The sequence below is a fragment of the Lepus europaeus genome, chromosome 9 (genome assembly GCF_033115175.1).
Source record: "Lepus europaeus isolate LE1 chromosome 9, mLepTim1.pri, whole genome shotgun sequence".
Lineage (NCBI taxonomy): Eukaryota > Metazoa > Chordata > Mammalia > Lagomorpha > Leporidae > Lepus > Lepus europaeus.
In genome coordinates this window covers 97,360,159-97,386,712 of record NC_084835.1, presented here as the reverse complement: position 1 = coordinate 97,386,712, position 26,554 = coordinate 97,360,159, and the positions used below count along the sequence as shown (strand labels likewise).

Genomic DNA, 26,554 nt, shown 5'->3' with positions numbered 1-26,554 from the left:
CAGCAGATGCTGAATCAAGTACTTGGGTCCCTGCCACCTGCATGAGAGACCCAGATGGAATTCCAGGCTCCTGGCTTCTGCCTGGCCCAGCCTTGACTATCATAGGCATTTGGGGATTGAACCAACAGATAGAAGATGTCTGTCTGTATGTGTCTTTATTCTTCTGTCCCTCTTTCTTTCAAATAAAATGAAAATAAATAAATACCAAATTTAAAAGTATCTACTCATGTTAATTCAGGAGAAATAGAACTTATCAGCTGTTAATTTAGCTGTACATTATGTTTAATTTCTTTACAGAAGTATTCATTCTTCTAACTTTTTAATAAAAATGACGTCTTTCTATTGTAATTGATATAAAAACTTGGACATTTATAAAGATTAACATAAAATATTAGATCCATTGCTACCATCTTGAATCAGTGTTACCACATTGATGGTTTTTCCCTTCAAAATCATCAGGAGAGTGTTGTGTGTGTGTGTGTTCCAAAGTATGCATCAGAAACTTCATGGAAAGTGGAATTAAATAAGGTACTTTTGTTGTTAAAAAAAAAAAAATCCTTGAATTGCATACATGCATAAGGTCTTTAAAATTTTTTAGAAAAATGTGTAGTATGAAAAAAATCATGGATTTAAAAAATGTTTTACACCAAAGTGATTATGATTTAATTTTAATTTTCCATGAACTTTTGAAACATTGTCATATTACTTTGTTTTTTCTGGGGTTAGTGACTGGGAGTTTGTCTCCTCCCCTCTTCTCTCCTTCCCTCCCCCTCCCCTCCCCTCCCCTCCCTTCCCTTCCCACTTTCCCTCTCTCTCCTCTCTCTCTCCTTCCTGCTCTCTGTTAGCTACGCTTCAGTACATTCATGTTGTAAAAGACACAAGCAGAAGACTGAGATACTGAAACCTCGACTCCCACGGACAGCAGCTCATCCTGCCAGGCATGGAGATGCATTTTTACAAGTTTTTTAAACAAATAGGACTCAGTATATTTATTTATGTACTGTTTTGTGATTTGCCTTTCCCACTTAATGATGTGCTAACAAGATTTTCTCTTTTCCCCTATAATAATATACCACTGAGATTGGTATTTTTCTGTTATTTTAATATTTAAATATTATTCTTTGACATTTATTTTATAAGAAACAAATGAATATATTGCTTGTAAAGTAACTTTTTGTTTGTATTTCATATTTGTGTTGTATCTATTTATGTCCTTAGTATTTCTGTCACTACATGCCTTTGTAATATTTTGTAAGCTGTATTGTTTGAATTTTATGACTTAGAGTCTTATTCACATTTTAATATTTCTGAAATTGAGCTGTGTTCTACAATTGATGGCATGCCATAGTCTTTTGTTTTTTAGATTTATTTATTTATTTGAAAGGTGGGGGAAGAGAGAGATCGGGATCGAGATCTTCCATCTACTAGTTCACTTCCCAAACGACTACAACTGCCAGGTCTGGGCTAGGAGCCAGGAGCTTCATTTGCGTCTCCCATAAGGGTGGCAGGGTCCCAAGGACTTGGGTCATTTTCAGCTGCTCTCCCTGGCACAGTTAGCAAGGAGCTGGATCGGAGGTGGAGCAGTTGGGACTGGAACCAGCACTCAAATGGGATCCCTATGCCACGGGTGGCTCCTTAGCCTGCTGTACCACAATACCATAGTTTTAACTGCTTGCATTTTCGTTTTTCTTGTTAACACATAAAGTCATGGGGTCTTAAAATCAATAGAATGTGGCATTTAGGATATTTATATTTGCTACAGATAGATCCAAGGGCATTGAGAAAATAGAAGTTACAGGAATGATGGCTTGCACTTCAAAAGAGGAATCATTTTTAAGGTAGAGGAGAGGAAAATCATTTTAAACTGGCAGTAGACGATGGTGGTCCATGTCATACTCGTATTCCGAGGGTTCTGTAGTTCTCTTTGCAGACTTTCCCTGTGTGGTCTCCCCTTTACCATGACTGTAAATTCCATTTTCCACTGGACTCCAAGTCTCTAACCAAGAATTCTGTGAAGAATTCAAGAAGTACTTCTATCTAGCTGTTCATGGAAGATCTCAACCTGGATTTTTCCATCACACTCTCCTGCCAATTATGTTTAAAGGGGTGAAGTTTTTACAAGCATAACATGAACAGAAGGAAAAAGAAACATAAGTAACACAGTCAGTCATAACCTCAGATTAATGATGTTTAACAAGAAAATGTCTCTTGGGGGAAAAAAAAAATCATCACTTGATTAAGTTATCAGAAGACACTCGTGTACAACCAACAATGAAAAACTGTTATTACCACCCCCTTCTAATCTAAATATACTTCATCAATTAAAATTAGTTAACAGTAGGGGCTGGCACTGTGATGCAGCAGGTTAAGCCACAGCCTGCTGCACTGGCATCCCATGTGGGCACTGGTTTGAGTCCTGATTGCTCCACTTCCCATCCAGCTCCCTGCTAATGTGCCTAGAAAAGCAGCAGAGGATGGCCCAAGTGCTTGGACCCCTGCACCCATGTGGAAGACACGGAAGAAGCTCCTGGCTTCCCCAGTTATTGTGGCGATTTGGGGAGTGAACCAGCAGATGGAAGACCTCTGTCTCTCTTGCTCTTCCTCTCACTCTGTAATTCTGCTTTCAAATAAATAAATACATTTTAAAAAAACGAATGTTACAAAAAAATTTTAATCATCCAATTAAAACAAAAATCCTTCTTGAATTCCTTGCAATCTCATTTCACTTTCCAGAGAAAATTTCTGTGACTAGAATGAAGATACTTAAAAAAAAAAAAAAATTTCTTTGATAGTGTAACGATATCTACCTCTTTATATTGTATTGTACAACATAGATGTAATTAATCATAATTTATGTTATTGTTGGTGACCATTTGTATTTCCAGTATTTTACCATTGTAAGCAATATTCAATTAAACATTCCTATCCATGCATCTGTGTGTACCAATTCAACTGTTTCTTAGCATACAAAAAAGGAGTTGCTGGGTGGATAGAGATACGCATTCTAGATCTCACTGAGAACTACTTGTATGCTTACTGACTTGTATACTTTTACAAAGTCCTCTTATTATTCATGGGGTAAAAGTTATGTCTTATCAAATAAAAGTAAGTTTTAAATAGATTACTCTTCTCTATACTGCCTTAGAAAATGGCTTCCTTAACTCAAGGTGTATGGTTTTTGTAATTAAGCACTGGGAGGTGATTCAGTTGTGTTCTCTCTACAACATTTAAGGGATTTTACCCTTTCCTTATTGATTTCAAACACTGGCCTTGCCACGTCCTTACTCCTCGGGTGTGTGTGGTTTTGTTCGGCTCTCGCAGCTCTGTTGTGGAGTCACATGTGACATGCTGACACCTGTAAACACTGCTCTCTGAGCAGAGGTTCCTCCCCAGCCGAGTCTGTCTCAGGTGTTTTTTCTTCCTTTAATGTATTTCTCCATCTAGCAATATTTTATCTACACTGTATTACAAAACACCACACAAATGCCTGTTGGTGTTTTGGTGGTTGCTGTACTGAGCTTTAGTTCATGTTGGGACAGATTTGACATTTTTGCAGTGGCAGCAACACGTTATCCCTCCGTGGCTCAGGTGGCTTTCGGTCAGGTTCTGTGGCTGTCATGTTTTAATCCTGTAGATTTCGTCCTGGTTATTTTATTGCATTTATTGGTACTGTGATTAGAATTAAGTATATTTTCTTTGTGAAAGGCTCTTGAGTACTTTTTCTCTTACAACCATAGAACTGTACCAAATTGCTCCTGGTAGTGTCCGTTGATTCTCTGATGTTCTAGAGCAGGTCTGTACAAGAGAACTACCATACAAATCACATTGGTGATTTTAAATTTTCTAATGATTGTATTAAAAAGTACAAAGGAATGGTGAGACTGATTATAATGATCTACTTTAATGCAATACATCAAATTTTATCATTTCAACATGTAATCAATGTGGAAATATTAGTAAGATAGTTTACATTCTTCCTTTGTTTTTGTATTAAATGTTCAGAATTCATTATATGTTTTATGCTTACAATGCAGTGCAAGCTGGACTTCATTTCAAATGCTCACAAAGCACAAGTGGCAGCTGTGTTTGGACAGTGCAGTTCTGAGGGACAAATTGCCTGCAAACAGTGAAAATTCATTTCCTAACCTTAATACCCCCACCCCCCAGCTAGTTTTGCCCGAAGCAGCAGGAGTGTGGTACTGATGTTGATGATATCACAACATTGTATTCTAGGTAGATTGACTTCAGAAACCTGCAGAATGTCCTTCTATTCCTGCTCTGTAAGAACTTTGGCTCTTTAAATTAGGAATCTATCTTAAGTTTTATCAGAATATAACTCTACATTTATTGATGTAATCACATTTCCCCCAGTTTTAAGGAAATGAAGATAGATAAATGAGTTCATTTTAATGGTGAACAATTCTTATGTTTTGAAACAAAGCCTCTTGATAATGCTTTTATTCTAACAAATAGTTCTACTGGATTTCATTTGCTTCTGTTGGATTTAGACGATCTAAACATCTTTCTTCACTTAAATGCAATCTTTGTTCAGTTTCAAAGAGGAGTTTTCTGGCCTTGTCAAATGTGTCTTATAGATATGCTTGTTCTGTTCTTTGGAGCACTTATATAATACATGAGGATTTTCTGTTCTCTGAGAGTTCGGTAGATTTATTTTGTAAAGCAGTCTGGACCTGGTTTGTTTTTAATGTTAGCTTCTTAACTCTGTTTTCCATTCTTAGGCTTTCTTCTTCTGTGACCAATTTTGGAATTTTGTTTTTTTCCTAGATATTTTAATACTTTGTTTAAAATTTCAAATATTTTTTGTATAAAAAGTTGTGTCTGAAGTTTCCTTATAATTATGTGTATTTTCCATTGGTAAAGAGAAATTTACAAAGATAAATAAGATTAGCTTCTATGGGAAGTGGAAGTGGAATTATGGGGTTGGGGAATGGTAATCTGACATTTTTATTTACTTATTTCATATAAGAATTTCAAATGATGAGCTTATTGTGTCATCAACAACAACAACAAAGAGCAGAACACGTGATTCCTGAATGTTAGAAGTGCATGGCCTCGCTGCCGGCCGTGCAGACTCACTGTGGGCTTTCTCCTCCAGCCGGGCTCTGGACTGTCTTCACCCTGGGCGGCGTGGGCAGCAAAGCAGCCACCACTCCAGAGCTTTCCTCCCCTCTGGCCAACCAGAGTCTCCTGCTGCTGCTGGTGTTGGCCAACCTGACCGACGCTCCGGACGCACCCAACCCCTACAGACAGGCCATTCTGTCCTTCAAGAACACGCAAGGTTTGTAGCACTTCTTTGAACGACACAAGTACTGTTTACTGCAGATTTTGTGGCACCTGACGGTTTTGGAGATGGGGTCCATCTGCCTATTTTCCTGCTGGTTACAAATCAGAAACACTTGGGTTTTCCTGTCAGTATTCTCAGGAGGTCCAGTATAGCTTGGAAGAGGTCTGTGGTCCTTTACATCCATTTAAATTTGTACTTCTCTCAAAAATAACCCAACCAGCTTCATGCTTCATCTGGACCAGGCCATCCTACCTGTAGGGATAGAAAGTAACCTGGAAAACCCCAAATAGCAGGTTGCTTTAAATTTTCTCATAAAATCGGTGTTCCACTTAAGAGTTTGGTGGAACGAAACATTCGGGCAGGACTCAGCAGGCGTCTTCTGTAAGGGGCAGTGTCTGCGCAGGCCGTGTGGCCTCTGCTGCAGCCTCCCGCCCTGCATTGCAGCACACAAGCAGCCACAGCGAACGTGGAAATGACCGAGAAAGGCTCTGTTCTGTCCAGTCTCTTATTTCCAGAATAGGCGCGGGCTGCCTATGTGCTGTGCTCGCTAAGCCTGAAAGTAGAACGCAAGGAGCTAGGTCCAGGTTCAAACAGTAATCTCTTACTAAAGCCATTGCATTCTTAAAAAAAGATCAGGGTGGGTGTTGTAGCACAGTGTATGCCTTTGCCTGGGCTACCTGCACCCACCAGAGCACTGGTTTGAGTTCCGCTGCTCTGCTGCAGAGCCGGCTTCCTGCAGATGCACCTGAGGAGGCAGTGGACGATGGCCCATGTACTTGGGTCCCTGCCACCCAGGGGGAAGACCTTGGTGGCTCCTGACTTTGGTCTGGTCCAAACCTGGCTATTTGGGGAATGAACCAGTGGATGAAAGATCTCTGTCTGTCTGTCTGCCTGTCTCTCTGTGTCACTCTGTTGTGAATAAATACATAACCCTGTCTTTAAAAAATATGAAAGAGGGGCTGGTGCTGTGGCATAGCAGGTAAAGCCACTGCCTGTGCCTATTCCACTTCTGATCCAGATCTCTGCTAATGTGCCTGGGAAACCAGCAGAGGATGGCCCAAGTGCTTGGGCCCCTGCTTGGGCCCTTGCACCCACATGGGAGACCCAGAAGGAGCTCGTGGCTCCTGGCTTCAGACTAGCCCAATTTGGGGAGTGAACTAGCAGATGGGAGATCTCTCTGTCTCTCCCTCTGTCTCACTAACTCTGCCTTTCAAGTAAATAAATAAATCTTTTTAAAAATACATACAGGGGCCGGTGCTGTGGAGCAGTGGGTTAATGTAGGAGACCCTGGCCTGAAGCGCTGGCATCCTATATAGGTGCCAATTCGAGTTCTGGCTGCTCCACTTCCAATCCAGCTCTCTGCTATGGCCTGGGAAAGCAGCAGAAGATGGCCCAAGTCTTTGGGCCCCTGCACCCATGTGGGAGACCCGGAGGAAGCTCCTGGCTTCAGATCGGCACCAGCCATTGTGGCCAATTGGGGAGTGAACCATCGGATGGAAGACCTCTTTCTCTCTCTGCCTCTCCTCTCTCTGTATAACTCTGACTCTCAAATAAAATAAACTCTATAGATATATATATATGTGTATATATATGTATATATGTATACATATATATAAAGAAGGTTACTGTGGTAGGCAGTTAGATGATCAAGATGTTTCCCACACTAACATAATTAAGATGAGTGAGAGGTGCACTATGAAAGCAACATTTGTAAGACTTCTGAAGCTCGTGGCCATGTCCCTTTCCAGACCTGTTCTAATACAGGCTTCTTACAGATGGTGGTGTAGCATGCCACCTGACTGTTCCTTTGAGGGGTCTGTATTGTCACTTGCTAGGTGACTTTCTGTGACAGCAAAGTACCTGGAACTGTATAATTTATAATTAGCAGAAAATTAGATTAAGGAACTAGCAAATTCAGTGTCTGATTCTCTGCTTCTAGTTGGTGCCTTGAGTGCCGTGTTCTCACTCTCTTGGTACAAGGCATGGCAGAGCAGAAAGGGCCAAGCGCTGTGTGGGAAGCTTCTTTTCAAAGGGCCTTGACCCCATTCACAAGGGAGAGCCCTCATGACCCAGTCACCTCCTAAAGGCTTCACCTGTTAACACGATTGCATTGTATGCTAAGTTTCATGAATTTTGGAGGGGACGTGGACATTCACACCAAAGCACAGGGAAATAGGATTCAATAACAACGTGTTGGATAAAAACATGAAAATCATAGGGACTGGCGCTGTGGTGCAGTGGGTTAAAGCTCTGGCCTGCAGCACCCACATCCCATATGGGCGGTGGTTCAAGTCTCGGCTGCTCCACTTCCCATCCAAGTCTCTGATATGGCCTGGGAAAGCAGTAGAAGATGGCCCATGTGCTTGGGCCCCTGTACCCACTTGGGAGACCCAGAAGAAGCTCCTGGCTCCTGGCTTCAGATCAGCTCAGCTCTGCCCATTGTAGTCATTTGGGGAGTGAACCAGCAAAATGAAGACCTCTCTCTCTCTCTGGCTCTACCTCTCTCTGTAACTGTCTTTCAAATAAATAAAATAAATCTTTTTTTAAAAATGAAAATGTGTAGGTAGTATTTTTCCTTTTTTCATTACCATGCTCTGTTCTTGGTGTAGCTCATCTTAAACAGTTAAGAAAGAAAGTTTTGGAGTAAATAGATCTGGGTTCTCTGGACACCTCTGTCACACTGCAGTGACAGTTTGCCTTTTTTTTTTTTTTTTTTTTAATGATTTTATTTGAAAGTCAGAGTTACATAGAGAAGGAGAGGCAGAGAAAGAAGCCTTCCATCCACTGGTTCACTCCCCAATTGGCCACAAGGGCCGGAGCTGTGCCGATCTGAAGCCAGGAGCCGGGAGCTTCTTCTGGGTCTTCCACGTGGGTGCAAGGGCCTAAGGACTTAGGCCATCTTCTACTGCTTTCCCAGGCCATAGCAGAGAACTGGATCAAAAATGGAGCAGCAGGGGCTCAAACTGGTGCCCATATGGGATGCCGGCACTGCTGGTGGCTGCTTTACCTGCTATGCTACAGCGCCACCCCGACAGTTTGCTTAATCTCCGTGAACCTCCTTGGCTTTGTTTGTGAAATGGAGATAACGCTCCTTAATAGTATTGGTAAAAATACCAAGCAAATTAAGACTTTAAAATGATTAGCTTAGGCCGGCACCGCGGCTTACTAGGCTAATCCTCTGCCTACAGCGCCTGCACCTCAGGTTCTAGTCCTGATCGGGGTGCTGGATTCTGTCCCAGTTGCTCCTCTTCCAGTCCAGCTCTCTGCTGTGGCCCGGTGCTTGAGCCCTGCACCCGCATGGGAGACCAGGAGGAAGCACCTGGCTCCTGGCTTTGGATCAGCGCAGTGTGCAGGCCATAGCAGCCATTTGGGGAGTGAACCAACGGAAGGAAGACCTTTCTCTGTCTCTCTCTCTCTCACTGTCTAACTCTGCATGTCCCCCCAAAAAAAAAAATGATTAGCTCAGATTTTGCAATATAGCAAGTATTTATTATATGGTATCTCCCATTTGTGACTTCTGCTGCTCAAACCAAATGTTAGTATTTAGGGTTGAACTCCTTGGGATAGCCATCTTTTGGGGGATCATGTAGTACAGTGGTTCAAAATATTGACTTACAGGTTAGACTGACCTGTGTTCATGTCCCAGTTTTTATTCTGTAGACACCAGTTTTGTTATCTGTAATGCAAGCATTATAGTGGGTGTATGGGAATCAGATGCGCATTCGCTGTAGTACAGACTCACCACATTACTGTTGTTATTGTCGGATGCAATTTAATGTAGCGGCAACTGCAGAGGCCAATCTTAGTGTTACTCCAGGCCAACTGGGGGGACACTCACTTAATTGCTCTAAGCCTCTATATTATCCTATGTAGAAGTGGTCAGAATAATGACATGGAAGTGTATGGCTTGACTGCCTGCCTCTCTAATAAATAAATGAACTGTAAATAGTAAGTAAATAGTAGATAAAGTGATCGGTGAGTTGGATGGGGCCTAGCACTGACTAGCTGGTAATATGTGGATGTTGTGGATACACACATACACCACGCATTCACATCCGGGTACGATAGGAATTGGTGAATACATTACTTTCTTTCACTATAAAGCAAAGCATGGGGTATCCAGAATGTTCCCTCAGTCTCTGCAGATTCTGTAATAATCGCATGTTCAGAGTACATGGCAACACTACTTTTGCCATCCCTTGCAAAAATAGGAAGTCAATCATACAAAAGGATGATTATTATTATCATCATTATTTTTAAAGATTTATTTATTTATTTGAAAGAGTTACAGAGACAGAGGGAGAAGGAGAGAGAGGTCTTCCATCCACTCATTTACTTCCCAAATGGCCATGATGGCCAGGACTGGGCCAGGCTTGGGCCAATAGCCAGGAGTTTCATCTGGGCTCCTATGTGGGTGGCAGAGGCCCAAACACTTGGATCGTCTTCCTCATCTCTTCCCAGGCCATTAGCAGGGAGCTGGATCAGAAGTGGACAGCCAGATCTTGAACCAGTGCCCATATGGGATGCCGGTGTCACAGATGGCAGCTTTACCTGCTATGCCACAATGCTGGCCCCCAAAAGGATTATTTTTGTTAATGTCAAAAATACGGTGTTAGGATTGAAAAAATAACGTTTGTTTCAAATGTGACTGGAAAAGTGAAGGCACCAGGTTGTGAAATTGAAGGCGTTTTTAGGTACATCCGTCTGGCAGAGGGATAGCTTAGAGAGGAGGTGGCAAGGCGCAGGGCGGAGCTGGCACACATTATGTCTGGAAATGTCACAGCAGGGTATTGGGGTTTGTTTTGGCAGTGCTTTTGTGTTTTAAAGTCTTTTATAAAAATCTTGGTGCTTATTTTTGAAAATACCTAAAAACCCAGCTCCTTGTGTGGTTGTGTTCCAGTGTTTGATTTGATGATAGATGATGACTTCCTCTGGGTCACTGAACTCGTCTTTATCTGCTTTTTCACTTCCTCCCATTGCTGGCTTCAGTTTGTGGCTACATCCCGTGAGCTGTGGGCTTGGGGGTACGGAGGCGTTCACAGTGTGTGGTGTGCACGCTCCCTTTCATCCTGGTGAGGAGCAGCTGCAGCAGAGTAGGTTTGTGTCTTCCTTTAAACAAAAAGACAAAGAGAGGTTGTCCTGGGCTTGGTGTGTCTGTCTGCCTGTTATAACAGCTAATGTGGGGTATATATTGGTTTTGGTGTTTTCTAAACTAGCTGATTTATTTATTGTCATTCTAGGCATTATGTCAAATAAATAGAAAAATTTTAATTCATAATACATTGATAACATTAGCACTTCAGCCATGATTTGTTCATTTGAAGAAAATTAACCTAGCTTCAAGGCAGTGTTTTCTTTTGAACCCTGAGTTACGGGAGGCTTCTCTGTTTTATATGGGGGCTGTGTTCTTTGTGTCTAGCTTTCCGTTTAGGACTGGTGGTCCATGCCGCTTTGGAAACAAAGCATCTCAGTGTCTTGCCTAAGCTGTATCTGTTGGGGGCCCTTTTGCTAAACATCATTGCTTTTTCTATTCAAGGTCACAATCTTGATCAATTTCAACCTATAATAATGGGAAAATAGCAACAGAGTCAAACTGTGTGACTTAGTTCTTTTTATAAGTAAAGTTTAAAATACATATTGAAAATCTGAATCTGAAATGTTACGACTTTAGGTATAAAATTAATGGGAATTGAATTGCAGGTATTACTTTAATAGTATCTTTATTCTTTTAAAAATATGTATTTATTTTGTTTGAGAGAGAGAAAAAGAGAGTGCTCCCATCCATTGGTTCACTCTCCAGATGCCCACAACAGCTAGGGCTGGACCAGGCAGAAGCCAGGAGTCCGGAATCCAATCCATGTCTCCATGTGGGTGAGAGCTTACCACTGCCTCCCGGGGTGTGCCTTAGCAGGAAGCTGGACTTGGGAGTGGAGCTGGAATTCAAACCCAGGCACCCCAGCGTGGGGCGTGGGCATCTCAACCTGTGTCTTAACTGTAAGACCCGGATGGCCATGCTCCTTTACTCTTTATACAGAGCACAGTTCCAAAAATCTGATGGACTGTTGTTTTCATTTTGTGTTTGTGGTTTGTTTCAGATAACAGTCCTTTCCCCTCAACGATCCCACATGCTTTCCAGATCAATTTTAACAGTTTGTACACAGCTCTCTGTGAGCAGCAGAGGTCGGGCCAAGCCACTCTCCTCTTGTACACGTTGCTGCACCAGAACAGTAATATTAGAACATACATGTTGGCTCGCACAGATATGGAAAACCTGGTAAGTGTCCTGCTCATCATTCCATGTGTCTTGGACTTTGTAACATTTTGAAGAGGAACTTCTTTTCCCGAGAAGGTCAGTATGTTTGCCACAGAGGTGCTGGTTGAAAGACTGATGGGAAGATGTCACTAGACACAGGCAAACCACTGCCTTCAGAGTATGAGATGGCTCGCGCGGAGGTGGCCTTGCAGGGCGCCGTGCAGCAGCGGCGCTGTGCAGCAGCAGTCCCGGCCAGCTTGCCGGGCCTCCCTGGCCTTGAAGTCTGCCGCAGCCCCCCGGGGCCTGCAGTCAGCCTGATCCTGACTGAGTTCTCCGAGAAATACCTTCTACAGTCCTCAGGACACTGGTGCCTGCCCCCAGGTTCACGGATCTCATCACAATGGCGGCATATCCAGATGGGAGTGGCGGAAAGAAGGGTGATTTTTCAACCTAGATTCCCAAATGTCCCGTCCCTCTGTTTGTGGATGCAGACCCTAGGGCTGTCCTAACTCAGTGTTTACAGTGCTGTATTTGTTTTAGCATAGCTTTGCCGGGCATCACCTCACTGTACACTGTCCTGCCCTGTGTATGTGAAATTGGCTTTACAATTCCTGCTCATAGACAAAAGCTGTTATAAACAGTCTCTGATTTATATTATAACTGCTGGGTGAAGGAAAAAAGTCAGCTACCTTTCTAAGGTGCTTGTTTATCTTTGAAATGTGTAGTGTACTGATAGCTGTATAGTGTTAATACATTCATGGAAACTTGAACATTCCGGAACTAGCCAGCAGGGGACTGACAGCACTGACTGTCCCCTCTGTACCAGGTTGAGGGTGGGACGCACCAGATACCTGGTAGCCACTTTCTTCAGCATTAACGATGAAATCATGTGTCAATACTGAAGACACAGGAAATATTATAAGTGATTGAGCACATTCTATAGCAATGTGACACTGAGTACAAAAACTGCAGTGAAAGAACCTGTCCCCACTCCAGCTGTTCAGGGAAGGCCTTGGCTTCAACAGTAAAGTTAGGTATACATGTGGACTGCCCATGTGGGCAAACCCTTGTAGAGACAGGGCTCGTTTCCTTATGGGTGAGTAAAAGCACAAAGGCAATTTGAGTGTGGTGAATTTCTCAGGCAGTGCTGGCGGTGAGCAGAAAGTCTGCAACGCCACCTCTTTAGAAAGGTCTAATCTTGCCTTTCTTTTGTAGTAAATATTTGTTGAGGTTATAATTAGAAAATGTTATTGGTAGGAAAAGTATTGCACTGATGTGATTTTTATTTTTATAGATTTATTTGTTTATCTGAAAGAGAGCGAGCGAGCGCGCAAGCACGCACTTCCTTCTGCTGGTCCACATCCCAGATGGTCACAGTGGCCAGCACTGGGCCTGGTAGAAGCCAGGAGCTCCTCCAGGTCTCCCACTTGGGTGGCAGGGGCCCAAGCACTTGGGCCATCCTTCACTGCTCTTCCCAGGCCACTAGCAGGCAGCTGGATTGGAAGTGGTGCAGCCAGGACACGAACTGGTATCCACATGGGATGCCAACGTTGCAGGCAACACTCTACCCTCTGTGCTACCACGCCGGCCCCAATTTTGTTGTTGTTAGCAGTTCTTTTATTCTACAGCCTCTGTAGGGAGAACACGAGGTTTGACAGTGCTTCTGAGAGTACCTGACCTCGTAGGCTAGAAGCAGACTTGGCTCTCTTCCTTGTCAGATTCTGACTGACTTGGTCTTTTCCACTGATGCTCTGACTCACAGCTGTTTGATGTGCTTTAGCTCAAGACTACTCATTAATTTGATATACCTTCTGCATTTTTAATGAGCGGGTAGTAGTAAAATAACACAATGACACCTGAATTTCTTTGTGAGTTTCTGCGTGGGGTCTAGGATAGATTCCAAATGCCTGAATGTTCAGAACAGGTTTTAAGAGGGTATGCTTTTTAGAAAAGCCTATAATGAACTCATTTTTCTAATTTTATTATCACAAGCAAAATCGCTTAGCAAAAAATAAAAAAAATAGCTAGATGTTTGGAATGGTCATGATGCGCGTAGTTGTAAGTAACAACCCTTTTATGGCTAGCTTAAACAAACAGGAATATGTTTGCACAAATGAAAGCTATGTGAGTATTTTTGGCTTCAGTCCTGGCTTGTTCTAGGGGTTGAATGATGCTGTTCCCACTCTGTCTCTCCATCCTTCGTCTCAGCTTTCCACAGCCTTGACCTTACTCCCAGGTTCCCGGTTCCCAGATGGAGAGGTGGCTTTCTGTGGCTCTGGCACGTGCCCTTCTCCCGGCTGGTAAGCCGAAGCGGGAAGAATCAGGCGACTGCCCATCGTCCGCACACATTCCCGACAGGCTCCTGGAGTCTCTTGTTGAGCTGTCTGCCTACTTCTTGGGCCATTCCCTACCGGAAGGGGCCCTCTTCCTGATAACCCACCGCGGCCATGGTGGTAAAGGGAGCTCCTGAAGGCAGAGGATTCTGGATGAGTGATAACTAGTCACATAACATCACGCTCTCTGCAGCTCTTTTAACCAGAGAGTTAGGAGCTCGTTGGCACTGAAGTCTGTCTGTGTTACTCGTCGAGCGGAGACCTGGCTGGGGTTTCCCTCAGGCTCCACCAGTCTCCTGCCCTTGGGTCAGGCCCTAAGCCCACATGGATATTACAGATCGGCACGCAACTCAAGTCATGCTGACGTTTCTTTCCTGATTTAAAACTTCACGGAAGTGACACTTAGAAAATATGATTAATATTTACAGTGACATGAAGTCTGTGATTAACATAATTATCAAAAGCTGTTACATAAGATTTTTTAAAAGGTTAATTTGTGAAACGTTGGGTCATAGGGAGAGAGAAAGAGAGATCTTCCATCTCTGGTTCATTCCCTAAATGCCCACAACAGCTGAGGCTGGGCCAGGCTAAAGCCAGGGGCCAGAAACTCCATCTGGGTCTCTCAGGTGGGTGGCAGGAACCCAAATACTTGGACCATCATCTGCTGCCTCCCCAGGTGCATTAGCAGGGAGCTTAAGAGTGGCAGAGTAGCCAGGACTCAAAGAAGGCACTCTGATATGGGATGTGGGCATCCCAAGCAGTGGCTTCACCCACTGTCCCACAGTGCGCACCCCTCTTTTAGGCAGACTAGTAGTCCCTTAGTTCCTCAGTATGTTTTTTTTAAAGATTTATTTTATTTTACTTGAAAGAGTTACAGAGAGAGGCAGAGATAGAGAGAGGTCTTCCATCCGCTGGTCCACTCCCCAATTGGCTGCAGCGGCTGGAGCTGTGCCAATCTGAAGCCAGGAGCCAGGGGCTTCCTCCGGGTCTCCCACATGGGTGCAGGAGTCCAAGGACTTGGGCCATCCTCCACTGCTATCCCAGGCCACAGCAGAGAGCTGGGTCAGAAGAGGAGCAGCTGGGACTAGAGCCAGCACCCATATGGGATGCCGGCGCTTCAGGCTAGGGCGTTAACCTGCTGCACCACAGCTCCGGCCCCCTCAGTATGGTTTTTATATAAATTTTTTTAAAATTTACTTTTGTTTTTTAACTCTTTTCTGTTTTCCTTTTCTTGGTCAAGTTTCTTAAAGGCCTTGCACCTCATTTTCTGCCTCCGCTTCTTTACCATTTACTTTTCTACCTCTTGTGACCCAGTTTCCATTCCCAAAATTCCCTCAGCAGCAGCTCCTTGTGAGGGACCCCCTGGGCAGGTTCATTGGAGACCACTGTGCTGCCCACCTCTCTGTCCTTTAAACTGCTCAAGCCCCACGCCTTGGTCAGCGCTGACAGCTGTAACAGAAGTACTGTAGACCAGTTGTGTAAACCACAGAAGTTTCTCTCTCACTGTTCTTGAGGAGAGCAATTCCAGGGTCAAAGAGCTGGCCGCTTCAGCCTCTGGTGAGGGCCCACTTCCTGCTGTGTAGATTGCTGTCTGCTTGCTGTGTCCTCACGTGCAGAGGCCAGACAGGGAAGAAGCAAGCTCTCTCCTGTCTCTGGTTGTGTGGACTTGAAGCTCAGTAGAAACTTTAGAAACCGCTTACCTTAATTAGTGAAGAATGAAGAATGACCAAACTGAAATTGTCACCGTAATGATTTGAAATAGATTGATCTGTGTGGATTCACTGAAGAGTGCATCTCAGTCTCCGTATTCAGAAGACATCTGGTGCAGCAGTTAAGATGCCAGCATCCTGTATGGGAGGGCCTGGGTGCAAGTCCTGCCTCCAGCTTCTTCTAACACATACCCTGAGTGCTTGGATCCCTGCCTCCCAGGGTGGGACACCCAGCTTGAATCCCAGGCTCCAGATGTTCACTAGACGCAGCCCCTACTGTTGAGGTTTTTGGGAGTGAACTAGCAGGTGGAAGATCTCTCTGTTTCTTTGCCTTTCTAAATAGATAGAAAGATGGATGGATGGATGGATGGGTAGGTGGGTGGGTGGAAGGATAGATAGGCAGATAGATAGAACGAACCATGTACCTTGAGTTATAATAGTCTGAATTATATGCTTACTTACAATATATTTTTAATTTATTAGCATTAAAATATAAGTGATGCTAAGCACACAGATGAAGTGTTCCTTAGTTTTGGATTTGCTATACACTCTCCTCCCTTTCATCACTGGCGGAAGTGATGTGACCTCTTAAAACGTCAGGCCAAGCACGAGCCTGCAGTAGGCTTTATGTCTCTTTCGTCTGAGACAACACAGCAGTTTTCCCTTCGCTATAGTTTTGTCTTAGCTACACATCTGGAAGTACATTCAGTCGAAAGAGGGCTTATATTTTTTTTCCAAAGAAAATTATAACTATGATATTAAAGCAGGACACTCAAAGTAAACGTGTAAAAGTTTAGAACATCTGGTCTTGTACTACACTATTAAAAGTTTGAATTTCATGCATAAGAATGAAAAAGTGAGTACTAATTTTTATTCCTTAGGTTTTACCAATTCTTGAGATTCTGTATCATGTCGAAGAGAGAAATTCACACCATGTGTATATGGCCCTTATAATATTGTTGATCCTTACGGAAGATGATGGCTTCAATAGATCTATTCATGAAGTGGTAAGTTGCCAGGACCTGAAGAGAGGGGAGTGCTGTGGAACTGATGTGCCCTGCCCCACCCCAACCCCCACCCCCACCCCACCCTAAGATTTCCTGTAGTCTTAGCATTCCTCTCTGGCTTTCCCTTCTGCTAGATGTCTCTGTGAAACCTGGATTAGAAATACCGTGGCTTCAGATGTACGCAGTGATGCCTTTTACAAAAATGCTATTAGCCACTGTTAACAACTCTCATGAAATAGTTCTTTAGTAATTGATGCCAATACTGGACTCATTTGTCTTCTCCATTTCATTTCCATTTTTTTGTTGTGGCAGAAATTGTCAAGAAAAGGTTTGCTCCTTGCATACAGAATGAGAAAAGGAACAGGGAACAAAGGGGAGAAGAATGAGAAATTGTTTTGCATTTTAAAAAAAGAATGTAGCATGATTTAGCTCTAGGCTTTGGTCCTGTTGGAAAGTTCCAGAACCAAACTGGCTTTATTTTCTGCTTTGACATTTTCTTTCTGTCAAAGTAATGCATGTACCTAGTTCTAAAGTTTGCCTTGAATTATGTGATTTTAATGGAATAGTGACAGACACATATATATCTGATTCCTTCCCTCCTAAGACAAATGCTGTCAGCATTGTCCGTGCTTCTAATAACATGCATACATTTTTATTTCTTGAGTTCATTCAGATGTGGACGTTGTCTTCCTAAGATGGGAAATAAGTCATTCACTCTCCTTGCCGTACACCATGTGTGTTCCCTCTTGGTTCCCAGAGCACTTGCCTCACCTACATTTTCTTTCGTTCTTTCTTATCAGCTTTTACGTTATTGTGATCATCTTAACTATTACTTTTTTTTTTTTTTAAACAGGCAGAGTGGACAGTGAGAGAGAGACAGAGAGAAAGGTCTTCCTTTTGCCGTTGGTTCACCCTCCAATGGCCGCCGCGGTAGGCGCGCTGCGGCCTGCGCACCGCGCTGATCCGATGGCAGGAGCCAGGTGCTTCTCCTGGTCTCCCATGGGGTGCAGGGCCCAAGCACTTGGGCCATCCTCCACTGCACTCCCTGGCCACAGCAGAGAGCTGGCCTGGAAGAGGGGCAACCGGGACAGACTCCGGTGCCCCGACCGGGACTAGAACCCGGTGTGCCGGCGCCGCAAGGCGGAGGATTAGCCTAGTGAGCCGCGGCGCCGGCCACTTTTTTTTTTTTTTAATTGTTTATTGGAAAGGCACAGTTACAGAGAAAGAGGGAGAAGCAGAGAGAGAGAGAGAGGTCTCCCTTCTACTGGCTCACTCCTAAAATGGCTGCAGTGGCCGAGTCTGGGCCAGATTGAAGCCAGAAGCCTGAACTCCCTTAGGTTCTCCCACATAGGGTGCAGGTGCCCACGCACTTGGGCCTTCCTCTGCTGTCTTCCCAGGCACATTAGCAGGAAGCTGGATCAGAAGTAGAGCAGCCAGGACTTGAACTGGCACTCACATGGGCATCATAGGCATCGCCTTAACCTGCTTAATATCAGCCCCTGAGCTCCTATTCTTAGTTCAGCTATGTGGTGCAGGATACTTGCATTTCCTTTCTTGTGTATTTTGGTATTTATCTAGCATATCAATTCTGGTGTCTTGTTTTTTATTTTTAAACATACCACATACTAATTCAACCACAAGTGTATCAACAGAAGTGAGAATCCCCTCCAAATATATTCAGACTCGTTTTGTTTTCTTCTTGGGATCCTGTCATGGCACATAACAGGCTTTCTTCCAGTGCTGCTTGGCCCTGGTGAGGAGCTCATCTGTGGGAGTCAGCGCCGAGCAGTGTGGGCAGGGCTTGCTTAGCTTCCTGACTCCCCGTGGTCCCTTTCTCTGTGGCCTTTCCTCTTTGGGTGGATTGGTTCTCAGAGGGCTCTTCCAGTTTCTAGTGTTCCATTAAAACCTTTTTATTACCTTTTATGTAGAGTGACCACAATTTTACTAGGATTTAAAGAATCTTGATCACTGCAGAAAGAGAATAAGACATACGCATTTCCCTGTAAGAAATAATCTGTGTATTTAAGGTATCCAGCGTGGTGCTTTCTTTGCATCGTAAAGTGGTCACCTCGTTCCCTTTGTGACACAGTGCTCTCGTGTTCTCTCCCATTGGCTTCTTTCACCTAGTGTAGTGTTGCTGAGATTCAGCCGCACGTGCACCACTAGCTCGTTCTTTGTTGCTACATGCTGTTCTGTTGTGTGACTGTGTCACTGGATGTTTATCCATACTTGTGCTGGTGAACTTTTTTTCTCATTTTGTGCTATTTTTAAGAATGTTTCTGGGCCAGTGCCACGGCTCAATAGGCTAATCCTCCGCCTGCAGCGCTGGCACACCGGGTTCTAGTCCTGGTCGGGGCGCCGGATTCTGTCCCGGTTGCCCCTCTTCCAGGCCAGCTCTCTGCTATGGCCCGGGGAAGGCAGTGGAGGATGGCCCAAGTCCTTGGGCCCTGCACCCGCATGGGAGACCAGGAGAAGCACCTGGCTCCCGGCTTCGGATCAGCGCGGTGTGCTGGCCGCAGCGGCCATTGGAGGGTGAACCAACAGCAAAGGAAGACCTTTCTTTCTGTCTCTCTCTCTCACTGTCCACTCTGCCTGTCAAAAAAAAAAAAAATAAATAAAAGTTTCTGTGCATATTTTGGAATGAATTTTGGTGGACATTTGTACTCTTTTCTCTTGGGTACCTAACTCGAATTCAATTGCTGGGTCATTAGGATAGGTGTATATTTAACTTCAAGAGAGAACTATGTATATCCCCAAATCCCCAGTCAACAACCTCACTCACTCAACAAATAACTAGGAGAACTCCTGGGTGTTTGCAGGAGAAATGCTCGTTAATGCCTACCACGTTTCAGATTCAGGTGTCTAAACTCTTGTTTTTCTCTAGAATCTGGTTTTCTTGTTGTTCTGTTTATTTTGATCCCTTGCCTTTCCATATTTAATAAGAAAAATGAGTAAAATTAAAATGTCTTTACCAAATTTTTCTACATGGAGTCAGTAGCTGTGGACCTAATTATCTGAAATATGTTGTTATCTCATTAAAAAAAAACAAACTCTAAGATTTATTTATTTGAGAGGCAGAGAGACAGGCTGGTTCACTCCCCATATGTTCACAGTGGCAGGGTTGGGCTGGACTGACACCCAGGAACTCAGCTCAGCCCTAGCGGGAGGCAGGTCAGAGCCTGGAGCGCGGTACTCCGATGCTGGCAGTTTGGATATGCCAGAGGAAGCTGTGAAGTTGTTCTTTAAGTGAAATGGTGCAAGTTCTTGGCTTAATAGGGAAAAAAATCATCTGAGCAGTACGATACATAGGGAGCTAGCCACAGCCTCAGGAAAGCATCCGCACTCAAGGGAGGAGGAGGAGGGGATGCTCTCCTTGCCCTTCCAGCCGCACGTAGTACTTAACTTCTTATTTTCAGTTTTAAGCTGCTGAGCTCTGACTGGGTTTCTGGCACTTTTACCCTGTGCACCATATCTGTCTGAGCTAATCCCCTTTTGTGTGCTAATTTGTATCCTCTCTTTCCAGACTTTTTTTTTTTTTTTCTTTTCTATTTAAGAAGAAAGGAGAAGTAAACTCATCAGAAGCACAGATGGCTTACTGGAACTGAAAATCTCACAATTCACGTTCACTTACTGCTTAACTCACTTTCGGAGGAAAACCTTGGCTTGTCAAAAATTGTGGACTTGGGATAATTCCTTTCTCCTTAAAGCAATAATTTTTTACTTAAACTTTTCTTCCCCCTTACAGATATTAAAAAATATTACTTGGTATTCAGAACGGGTTTTAACTGAAATTTCACTGGGGAGTCTCCTGATACTGGTTGTGATAAGAACCATTCAGTACAACATGACAAGGACGAGAGTAAGTATTCCATAGCTATTTTTCTGTCTTTATGTATACAGTACAATTTACACCACAGTTGAAAGTAATCCTGACTTTCAGAGTGCTAACATTCTCTTAAATATGGTAGAAAAATACAGATCAGCATGTACAGTCACTGTGTTACATGACCCTAAGATAACGTTTGACTTTCAATATTTAATGATTGTATGATCAAAGATATTTTACATGGAGCAGAAACCAGGCAAGGTGGGCCATTTAGATGCAAGCTACCGTGTATTTTTGCTGGACTTCTAACACATTTTTCCTTAAGGTTTACTTATTTATTTTAAAAGTCATAGTTAGAAGGAGAGACACAGAGATATCTTCCACCCACTGGTTTATTCCCCAGATGGTTGCAGCAGCCACGGCTGGGCTAGGCTGAAGCCAGGAGCTTCATCTGAGTCTCCCACATGGGTGGCAGGGCCCAAGTACTTTTTCCATCTTCTGCTGCTTTTGCCAGGTCATTAGCAGGGAGCTGGATCGTAAGTGGAGCAGCCGGGATACAAACTGGCACTCAAATGGAATGCTGGTGTCACAGGCAGTAGCTGTACCCTCTGTGCCACAGCTGCAGCCCCTTCTAACATTGATTGGCCCTTTAAAAGCTCTAACAACAAAGAATAATTGGATGTGAGCACAGGAAAGTATGAATTCAAATGGGAAAGAAGAGAGAATATACTTTAAATAGTAAGATAATTCCTGCTGGATTCTGAGTGTAGTTCCTCAAGCAAGTCTCCATTGTTTTAGTAGAAATACATCAGGAAGAAAAGCCATGAACAGACTTCGCAGCTCACGGAGACGCTCAGTCACTTCTGCACACCTGTATTTTTATTTCACCCCTAGGAACCAGATGTGTTTTAGGATGGGGAATTTTTAATTTTAGAAAATTATAGTATAAGAGAGTACTCCCAAAAGTTCATGGAAAAATGGAATCAAAAGATAAATTTGGTGCAAAAAAATTTGAAATCTTTGCACAGTTTTTTCATAATGTGCATTTTTTAATAAACTATCTGAAGCCCTCTTGCATGTATGTTACTTTAAGTGTCCGAAGCAACCCACGATAATTAAACACAACTGCTTCTGCAGAGAATATTTCAATATTCACTGTGAGGAGAACAGTGAAGACCATCGGTAGTATCACAATTAGTTGTGTCAGGTGTTGCTTCCCTGAGGAGTCTGGGAAAGCCTTTTGAATTTTCAGTCCTTTACAGGTTTGGAAATTTAGAGAAAAGAGATCGTAGGCTTTTTAGAATCAGGGACAATTGAGGGCACATTTGCTTCTAGTTAACCCTGAAAAACATAGAGACTTGATGCCTGTTTCACACGTGCTGTTTTCTGACAGGACAAGTACCTGCACACCAACTGTCTGGCAGCACTGGCAAACATGTCGGCGCAGTTCCGAGCTCTCCACCAGTACGCTGCTCAGAGGATCATCAGGTAAACGCGGCTTCCAGAGCAGGCCTGCTTTCTGCCTCCTGCCTGGCCTAAGGAGTGGGAGGCTATGAGCGGTCCCTTTTTAGGTGCCATCCACTAGAAACACCAGATTTTCCTACTTAATTTTTATCATCTTCTCATTTGGTTGATAATGTCTTGTTTCGTTTTGTAGCCTAACATTTTCATCAAAGTTCATTGAATTTGCGTTTACTATTTTGATCACATCTAGTTGTGTTGTGTTTGCTTTTTACAGAGGAGCAAGTGTCTTTCTTAGGAATGCGAGCTAAATCTTGATGCCTTTGCTGAATGAGCATCAGCCTGCATTTGTAAGGAGTTAGCTTTGTAGGAGGGAGTTCTTTCCATAGCAGTTTACACTTGTATTAGTTTCCTTCCACTGCTGGAACAAATGGCTACAAAGCGGTGGCTTAAAACAATACAAATCTGTTTTCTTTCAGTTAACAGTTCGAGGTGAGTCTACCTGAGCTGAACTCAGATGTCAGCAGGGCTCTGTTCCTTTCTGGAGACCCCAGAGGAGGATGTGTTCCCTGGCCTTTCCTGCTACGAGAGGCCGCCTCCTCCCTTAGCTCATTGTCCCTTCTTCCATTTTCAAAGCCAGCAACAAGAGACTGTTGAGTCCTCATCACTCTGACCTCCTGTTCCACTTGGGGAACCCTTGCTATTGCCTGGGTCCCCCCTGACTCATCCAGGATGATCTCTCCATTTCTAGATCCTTAACAGAGTCATGACTGCAAACTCCTCTTGCCATGTAATGTTTCCAAGTTCAGGGAATTAGGAGGTAGACATTTTCAAGGGAGCCATTATTCTGTGTGCTGCAGCCACCATCACCAGAAACCGCTGTCTCTTCCCCTACCATTTGTCAAAGAAAGATGTGACAGGGCAGCTGATTAACTGACCGTGAAAGAATTTCATTTGCAGGAATTTTTTGACCTATGTGAGTATGCTTTGTCTTTCAGTAGAGTGCTTGATATTGTCCTAGCAGCTTGCAATGAGAATATTTCTTACATGAGACAGTGAGGTCATATTGCTTTAATTCTTGCTTTTTGGGCAGTGCAGTTTTGACCAACTGTTCTTGTTCCCCAGTTACCGAGGGCCATCACTGCTCCACATCTCCTTTTAAAGCCCTGATCTCTCATTCTGCCCATTGGCTAGACATTGATTGACTTCGGTTCATTTTAAAACGTTACCAAAAATTGACTTATTTATCTTCAGAATTTAGTAGAGAATATTTTGCAGTGACTAACCATTTAAGTTCTGTCTGGTCTTTTGCATTCATTTTTGGATTTGTGCTTGAGAGGTTGTCCCGTTGGCTGAATCTGGACACAGACAAGCTTGATGACTGAAAACTGAACATAGCAGTCACCTCATACTGTAGAGTCTTCCAAGTGTACCGAAGAGCTTTTCCATCCCCAAAGCTAACCTTGCTGCCCGTGTCTCACCGCAGCCGGCAGAGTCAGTGATTTCTGGGCTGCTGTGCTAGCGTTCTGTGTGTGTCTGTGTAGCCTTAGAGTGGTTTCATGAAGATTTCATTGGAAGATCATTTTCCTCAACTGACAAATGGACAGTTGGCTTGTTGAATGGAAATGCCAAGTGAATTGGTTCAGAATTTGAGTCCTGATGAAATGTATAAAGAAAGTTTAAATAAAAATCTTTCAGATGTAAGAGTTGGGAAAAATGCACAGAAAGCACTATTCCTAATTTTCTGTCTGTGATGGCAGAAGTAGAAAACCAACCAATCATTAAATAAGAAACAGAATTTCAACTTGTGATTGGAGAATTTAGATTACTCCCACATCACCGATCTAGAGCAGACTGTGGTAAATATTCTAACGAAAGTAAAAGTGTTGTGAGGGAGGAGTGGTTGGTTCAGAGTATGGCGAGTTCCCCTCTCAGAGAGATGAGGCAAAGTGACTTGGAGAGGGATGGGTTAGAGACTGGCCAGCTAGGGAAAGCACCCACGCCAGCAGTCACAACAGCAAGAGAACCTGTGGTGAGAGGACGGCTCCTGTGTGGAACATCACCAGCCCATTTGATTGGCATCTGTATTGGAATGACAGGCAAGAGACCAGCAAGAGCCAGCTGAAGTCTTGTGGTGGCGGAGTTTAAATATTAGACATGCAGCTTAGGATAATGGGAAGAATAGAGAAAAAAGAAAGCCTGATCTTTTATTAATGGCAAAAATAAATTGTGAATGAAGGGGCTGTGCATGAATTTTAAAGGAAGGAATTTAAGGAAAGTTCCCAGAGTGATGTGTTTAGGCGGATGATGTTAGTGTGTTCTGTTTGTCACCCTGAGTGCTGCCAGTGTCTCTTGTCCAGGGACCGCATTTGAGTAGCCCGGAGCATCTGTGTCATCCAGGAGGGGGCTTGTTAGACATGTGGAGTGACAGCTCAGCTTTGAACCTACTGGCTCCAAATCTTCTCTTGAACAAGAGCCCCACAAGAGTTATACTCACATTGAAGGTCGGAGAGCGCTTTGAGTTTGGGCCCAGAAATCAACTTATTTTGTGAAAAAACACTTGTCTTGAGCTGCAAGTGGGGTCCCAGCTTTTCTTCCTCATGAGGGAACTCATTTTCTGCCGTTCGTGTCAGGGTGTAGAATTGTCCCTGCGAAGAGGCATGCGCGACAAAGCCTGCGGAGACCCCCGGACGAGTCGTTCGGCAGATTCAGCAGGTGCTCCAGGGACTCCTTCCAGTGAGGAGGAACCAGTTTTCATACACCTGTCTGCTAAATCTCCTTTTAAGACAAGATTGCACAGCCTTAGACCTGTCAGTTGCTAAACTCAGAAGAGCCACTGTGCCATGTGCTCCTCAAGGACATGCAACACGGTGACGTGCTTCCTCCCGATGAAAGATTGGTTTCTTTTTATCTGGCCATAGGATAAGGAATGATGTCTTGTGGTACCCAGGCTTTTCTTCAGACTTAATGACAATGTGTCTTCTCCACACTCTTGATGTCCTCGAAGAATTACAGACACAGGGGTTGAGTCTTGTGGGTATGCTCTAAGTGTATTATTTACGATTATGGGATTTTAATTCAGTTGAAGAATATTTGATACAGCACAGGCTGCAAAGGACTGTGATGCCGATGCAGCTGTTCACTTCCCCTGCTGCCTCCCAGCTCCTTTCTCTGGCCTTTACCGTTCGCTGAGCAGATTTCCTGCCCCCCCCCCCCCCCCACCTAGGCCTATGGCTTTGTTTACTCCCCATCCGTGTACCAAAAACCACTCAAATGTAAATTTAGGACCCTATCCTCCTTCATGTACTAGCAAAAGGTGTGACGCAGTGGGTAGGAGCGCACTCTGGAGCCCAGCTCCCACACTTACCGGCTGGGTGGTCTTGAGAACTTACGTAGCGTCTCTGTGCAGCAGTCTCCCCTCAGCAGTCGTTATCTCAGAGGATCAGGGTGAGCATCAGGGGAGCTGTACCTGTTCGGGCCTGGCACATAACACGCACCACACATTAGGTGGCCCAGCACCAACTCGACTGGACGCCAGTGCTGGCTACCGCACAGAACTCATCTTTAAGGATGCTCTTCCATGGCCTAGCCTGGGCAATGGCCGCTACCAGTGGCCCCCTAATTGTCAAGCTGGAAACCTGCGAGTAACTCTATGACATTTCTCCCTTCACTGCAAATTCTCTGTCTTTTTGGGTGCTGACTTCTGTCTGATTCTGTCACAGTAATTTGTCCCCTCTCTCCTGAACCCATTGCTGCTGCCTCAGGGCCCACATTCGCCATCTTCACCCAGACTATGTCACGGGTGGCCTGGTCTTTGCGCCTCCCTTTTCGCCCTCCACACTGCCCCATCCTTTTGAAAAGCAAATCTGATTGTATTGCTTCCTTGGCCAGCAGGTTAAAATGCTGGGGTGGGGACACTGGACAATATTTGGAGTTGTTTGTTGTGGTTGCCACTGGAGAGGAGGTGGCTGCTGACCTCTAGTGGGAAGAGAGCAGCGATGTGGACATGCTGCTAAACTCCCTGCAGTGCCCAGCACAGCCCCCAGCGCAGAGACTCCCCCGGCCCCAAGTGTCAGCAGTGGTGACCCCGAGAAAGCCTGCCTCGGAGCCACGCGGCCGGTCCTCCCCTCTGTGCTGAACCTCCGATTTCTATGTGACAGATGTGAGCCTGACCGATTCAGTACCCTTCCCTGCTGTTTCACAGCCACTCCCCCATCATCTGGATGAATGGCGTCCAGAACCAGGAAAAGGGAGAAGCAAGGCCTGGGGTTGCCTGCTTAATCTTTCTTTCATTCACTCCCTCCCCTCCCCTCCCCTCCCTTCCCCTCCCCCCAACCCCTGCCTCCCTCCCTCCCTCCCTCCTTCCTTCCTTCCTTCCTATTTATTTATTTATTTATTTGAAAGGCAGAGTTACAGAAAGAGAGAGAGAGATCTGTCTGCTGGTTCACTTCCCAGCTGGCTGCAATGACCAGGGCTGGGCCAGGCCCAAGTCGGGAGCCAAGAGCTTCTTCCAGGTTTCCCGTGTGGGCGGCTGGGGCACAAGGACTTGGGCCATCCTCCGCTGCTTTCCCAGGCGCATTAGCAGGGAGCTGGATCGGAAGTGCAACAGCTGGGACTCTAAACAGCGCACCCATGGGATGCCGGCGCTGCAGGCAGTGGC

At 44.4% G+C, this 26,554-nt stretch overlaps 1 protein-coding gene across 2 annotated transcripts in view; it reads left to right on the top strand.

Moving 5' to 3' along the window:
• Positions 1 to 26,554, top strand: part of DYM (dymeclin) — a 362,668-nt gene that overhangs the window by 142,072 nt on the left and 194,042 nt on the right. For both annotated transcript variants that reach the window (XM_062201648.1, XM_062201646.1), the window contains exons 9-13: positions 5,117 to 5,299; positions 11,401 to 11,579; positions 16,482 to 16,607; positions 20,353 to 20,466; positions 21,827 to 21,921. In XM_062201648.1, coding sequence (XP_062057632.1) covers positions 5,117 to 5,299; positions 11,401 to 11,579; positions 16,482 to 16,607; positions 20,353 to 20,466; positions 21,827 to 21,921 — 697 coding nt within the window. The remainder of the gene's footprint in view (positions 1 to 5,116; positions 5,300 to 11,400; positions 11,580 to 16,481; positions 16,608 to 20,352; positions 20,467 to 21,826; positions 21,922 to 26,554) is intronic.